The sequence below is a fragment of the Neolamprologus brichardi genome, chromosome 12, assembly GCF_056152115.1.
Source record: "Neolamprologus brichardi isolate AB-2024 chromosome 12, ASM5615211v1, whole genome shotgun sequence".
Taxonomy (NCBI): Eukaryota; Metazoa; Chordata; class Actinopteri; order Cichliformes; family Cichlidae; genus Neolamprologus; species Neolamprologus brichardi.
Window position 1 is genome coordinate 38315001 of NC_142115.1, and position 5000 is coordinate 38320000.

Below are 5000 nucleotides of genomic sequence, written 5' to 3' on the forward strand. Positions count from 1 at the left end.
CTCTCGGCCTTCTCTCCACGAGCTTCATGAGCTCGTCTCCTGAAACGGTTTCCAACAGTCTTGCAGGAGTTCAGAGGTGCTGAGCGTTTGTCGGTCCTTTGCCTTCACTCTGCGCTCCATCTCATCCCAAACCATCTCCACTGGGTCCAGGTGGCTGTGGAGGCCTCCATCACTCTCCTTCTTGGTCCTCACGCAGCCTGGAGGTGTGTTTGGAGTCACTGTGCTGTTGGAGAACAAATGATGGGACGGCATGTCGCTGCAGGATGCTGTGGTGGCCATGCTGGGTCAGTGTGCCTTCACACCTCCTCCTCCAGGCTTCACAGTGGGAACATGCACGCAGAGACCATCGTTCACCTTTTCTCCCCAAAGGCAGGTGGAACCAAAGATCTCAGGTGTGGACTCATCAGACCAAAGCACAGATGGTCTGATGTCCATTTCTTGTGTTTCTTGGTCCAAACAAATCTCTGTTTGTTGCTTTTCCTCAGTCGTGGTTTCTCAGCAGCTGTTTGACCATAAAGGCCTGATTCACACAGTCTCCTCTGAACATGCACAGATGTGTCTGCTGCTGGAGCTCTGTGTGGCATCTATCTGGGCTCTGATCTGAGCAGCTGCTACATGATCCCAGATGTCTTCAGTTTGTATCTACAATGTGGAAAGTAGCACAAATAAAGAAAGCCCACTAAATGAGAAGCTGTGTCCAAACTTCTGACTGCTCGTGCAGATTCAATGCATTCAGTGCTGTCACCTGTAAGACGTCCTGGTTTGAATCCACTCTCTGTGTGGAGTCGGCATGTTCTCCTCATGCTTCCTCCCACGCACATTACATTTACTGGTGATTTAAAACTGACTGAAGGTGTGAGTGGTTGTTTTCCTCTCTATGTTAGCCATGAAACAGACTGCTGACCTGTCCAGGGTTTACCCTGCTTCCTGCTCTATAACAGCTGGGATAGGCTCCGCCCCTCTGTGACCCTGAGTTGGATAGGTGGAAAAAAGGAGCTGTCTTAGAAGAACGTTTCCTGCTGAGCTGCATCACTTTGAAAGCTCAGATTGTCATCTCAGAAGCCCCACCTTTTAGTAGAGCCAATCAGAAGAGCATTAGTTTGAAGGGGTGGAGCTAAAACAGCTTGTTTCAGACAGGACGGTCTGAGGGTTGCACTGAGGCCCAGTATCAGATAAATACGCATTATTTCTAACTGTGAATCATGCAAAGCTGCTCTGGTAGAGAACAGAACGACGGAGCTGGGACTGAGCAGAGTACTTTAATCGTGTGTTTGATGTCACCTGATCCGCTGCACCTCCCACATCCAGCTCTCTGGAAAGTAGCTCCGCACCAGAGAAGGAGCGAGGCCAAAGTCTGCACCCATTTCTGTACACAAACAAGAGTGCAACACACATTGACTTACACCTGCTCTGACATCATAATAAACTCTATAAACCAGTCAGAGAACAGCTGTCTGTATCAGCATACAGGAGCTGCTAACAGGTAAATCAGCTATGAAATAAATATGTGCTGAACAGGTAGAGCAGCAGTGGATTGTAATAGCACAGAAATGAGCTCCTGCTGTTGGTATCATCAGAGTGTGATGCTGTAAACAGAAAAGTCCACACTGACCATTACGTGCAATGACGCTGCCTTGGTTGATGCTCCTCAGGAGATGCTCACAGCATTCTTTGTAGACCGTTATGCAGCGTTGACTTTGTCTCTGATGTTTGAAGAGTTTCTTGTGCTTGTGGACAAATACCTTAGCTTCATCAAGGCAGCTTGTATACGTTGGAGCCCACCTCATCCCCTTTTCACAGCACAGTTTGAAATTACCATATGTTTCCGCTGGACAGACAGAAGGACACACTTTACTTTACATCCACCACTGATTTATCCCCCATCATTACAAACATGTCAGCAAAACACACAGGTGAAGGTGTGTGTGTGTTAAACACATATCTATCTAACAGACTCCAGTTTGTGCATGTAAATGGAGAGTCCTCTTCACACACTGAGGTTAATTATGGAGTTCCACAGGGTTCAGTGCTAGGACCAATTCTGTTTACATTATACATGCTTCCCCTAGGCAGCATCATTAGAAGACATAGCATACATTTACACTGCTATGCAGATGACACCCAGCTCTATCTGTCCATAAAGCCAGATAACACACACCAATGAGTTAAACTGCAGGAATGTCTTAAAGACATAAAGACTTGGATGGCCACTAACTTTCTGCTTCTTAATTCAGATCAAACTGAGGTTATTGTACTCGGCGCTGAAAAGCTTAGACTCTTAAATTCAATTCAGCTAAACTGCATACTTATATATAAATGGTGCTGGACAGTGGCTTTGTCTACTGATCAGGATAAGATGGGTTAAATGAGCTAAATGACAACATGGACACTTTAACCTCTTGAGAGCTACATGTAGGGTTCAGGATGTAGTTTAGGTTCATATATATATATATATATATATATATATTTTTTTTTTTTTTTTTTTGGGGGGGGGTTGTTGACTTTTTGCCGTTACAGTTCATCTGCTCCTTTGGTGCTGCAATGATGTGGACACTGTACCGGTCCGTCGTGGTGAAGAGTTAGCTGAGTGTGAAAACAAGGCTCTCAATTTACCGGTCGATCTACGTCCCTACCCTCACCTATGCTCACGAGCTGTGGGCAGTGACTGAAAGAACGAGATCACGGATACAAGCGGCGGAAATGAGCTTCCTCGGAACAGTTGCTGGCCTCTCCCTTAGAGATAGGGTGAGAAGTTCAGCCATCCGGGAGGGGCTAAAACTAGAGCCAGCTGAGGTGGTTCGGGCATCTGACAAGGATGCCTCCTGGGTAAGGCCCCGGGGCCGACCCCGGACACGCTGGAGAGATTACATCTCTCGGCTGGCCTGGGAACGCCTTGATGTTCCCCCGGATAAGCTGGAGTCAGCGGCTGGGGAGAGGGAGGTCTGGGCTTCTCTGCTTGGGCTGCTGCCCCTGCGACCCTGGTCGCTGGTCACTTGTTGGATGTGAAGAAGTGAAATGTCAGAGATTGTGAGATTGTGAGAGGCGGGGTCCACCCTGGACAGGTCGCCAGGCTGATGCAGGGCAGTCAAACTTTAATCAGACACAATTTTTGCCATGTGTTCTCTGCGGAGTGTGATTATGCTTTGTGTTTGAGTCACACTAACCAACGTGATGCTCAAATGAGCAGATTGACGGGACAACGTGGAACAGAAAGGAAACATGCTGCTGCAGTCTCACCTTTCTCTGTTTTCTCCTCTTCAGTCAGAGCTCGCTTTGCACGCACGACAGCTGTGCACGCCTCATCTGAAACACCATAACCAAAGCACGAGTGAGCCGTGCAGCACTTTAACCACAGCGTCTCCCTTCACTCATTTACTGACTGACGTACTGCTGGTCGAGGGGGCCGTGTTGGCGTTGGTGATGAAGGTGAGGCCGGCCAGACGGAAAACATCTGCGCTGTCTTTACCGCCGCCTCCACCGCAGCCCAGGTCGCTCTGCTCGATGTGACGAAGAACCTGCGGGTCAAAGTTCATTCTGTCAGTTGTCAACACGTGGAAATTGAAATATCGTCCTTTAAAGTCCGAGTCGACATAAAGGGCCATCAGTTTGTTGTTGGGTGTGTTTTTAAAGACAAACCGAAGCAAACTGCCTCGGATAAAACGGTATGATTTTGGCGTTACCATGGAAACAGGGTCTCGGTAGTTGGGTCGTAGGGTAAAGATGGCGGAGTCGACAGCAGACAGAGCCACCAGGCCATCCTGATTGGCCCTCACATCCAGCTGGAGTTGTTCCTTGGGCTTGTAGTACTGCTTACCCAGAGACATGTCAGTCTACCACACACACACACACACACACACACACACACACACACACACACACACACACACACACAAAGGATCAGCGATATTCGATGTTCTGCCCAGAAGCTTACAGGAAGTGCACAAACATACGCGACAACACTGACACAGAACCTTTTCTGGTTTTTATGACGTCCTAACTATCCATCAGTTTTCTCCCGCTTATCCAAAGACAGCCATGGTGACTTTGGATAAGCGGGTACTCCAGGCATCCTCCGCTCTACAGACACTTTCCAGCTTCTCCTCCGGGATCACGATGTGCTCCAAGGCCAGATAAGATATACAAATAACCTCTCCAGAGGGATCTGGGCCTGTGCAGAGGTATCAGAGCCCAGAACACCCTCCTTCCTGACCAGTGAGGTCACATTCCACATCCCAAAAACCACATCTGTAATGTTGAGGGTCAACACATCTTCCACCCAGCCTGTCCCTGTGGGTGGCGACTCCACAGAGACGGGATCATGGCAGGTATTCAAGTTATTTCTTCTGGCTGTGCTCAGCCCTCTGAATTCAGCCCCGTCCACCAACCTCTACTCTGGGGTCCAGATTCAGGAGGGGGCCCTGGTTTTTCACTTCCAGTGAGGTTATCCAGCACAGAGATTTCTGTTTCTCTCTGGTATTTTGAAGCGTTAACTGCTCTAGTGCTGAGAGGCTGTTCTGGATCAGACACACAGAAGATGAAGGTGCAGGCAGGGTTTGAGCCACCGGGCATCAACCATCAGCTAACAGCTAACACCACACTGATGCCCATGCTGTGCGCTCTCACAGCAAGCAAACTGGTCTCAAGATTGCACTCAGGATTAGGCTTGCACTGGTCTATTAGCTTTAGGTCATCCCGAGGTTCGACTCTTGGATTATAGGTCCAGAGCTTCGGGTTTTCTTGGGTTTTTGGTTCCTGTTGGATATGAAGAAGCGTGACCCCCATTTCACACCTGCAGCACCTCCCTGCCCCCCTGAAACCTCGTGTCAGTCTTATTCCAGGCGTGTTTACCTTCCTTGACGTCCGTTTGAACACATCATTACACCAGACTCCGGAGTGACAAACCACAGGCTGTTGTGTGATGTTGTACCTGGAGCCCGCTGATGCATCTGTCTTCGACGGCCAGCCACACGGAGTCGGCCACCAGCTCGAACGTCCCCTCT

The 5000-nt window shown here is 49.0% G+C and overlaps 1 protein-coding gene across 1 annotated transcript in view; it reads right to left on the reverse strand.

Annotated features, from left to right (window-relative positions):
- c5 (complement C5) overlaps positions 1-5000 on the reverse strand; it is a 39088-nt gene that overhangs the window by 19623 nt on the left and 14465 nt on the right. Inside the window, exons 13-18 of the mRNA XM_087849579.1 lie at positions 4928-5000; positions 3681-3830; positions 3389-3515; positions 3238-3303; positions 1613-1828; positions 1282-1366 (exon numbers count right to left, since the gene is read on the reverse strand). The exon at positions 4928-5000 is cut by the window's right edge and continues 140 nt beyond it. Coding sequence (XP_087705705.1) covers positions 1282-1366; positions 1613-1828; positions 3238-3303; positions 3389-3515; positions 3681-3830; positions 4928-5000 — 717 coding nt within the window. The remainder of the gene's footprint in view (positions 1-1281; positions 1367-1612; positions 1829-3237; positions 3304-3388; positions 3516-3680; positions 3831-4927) is intronic.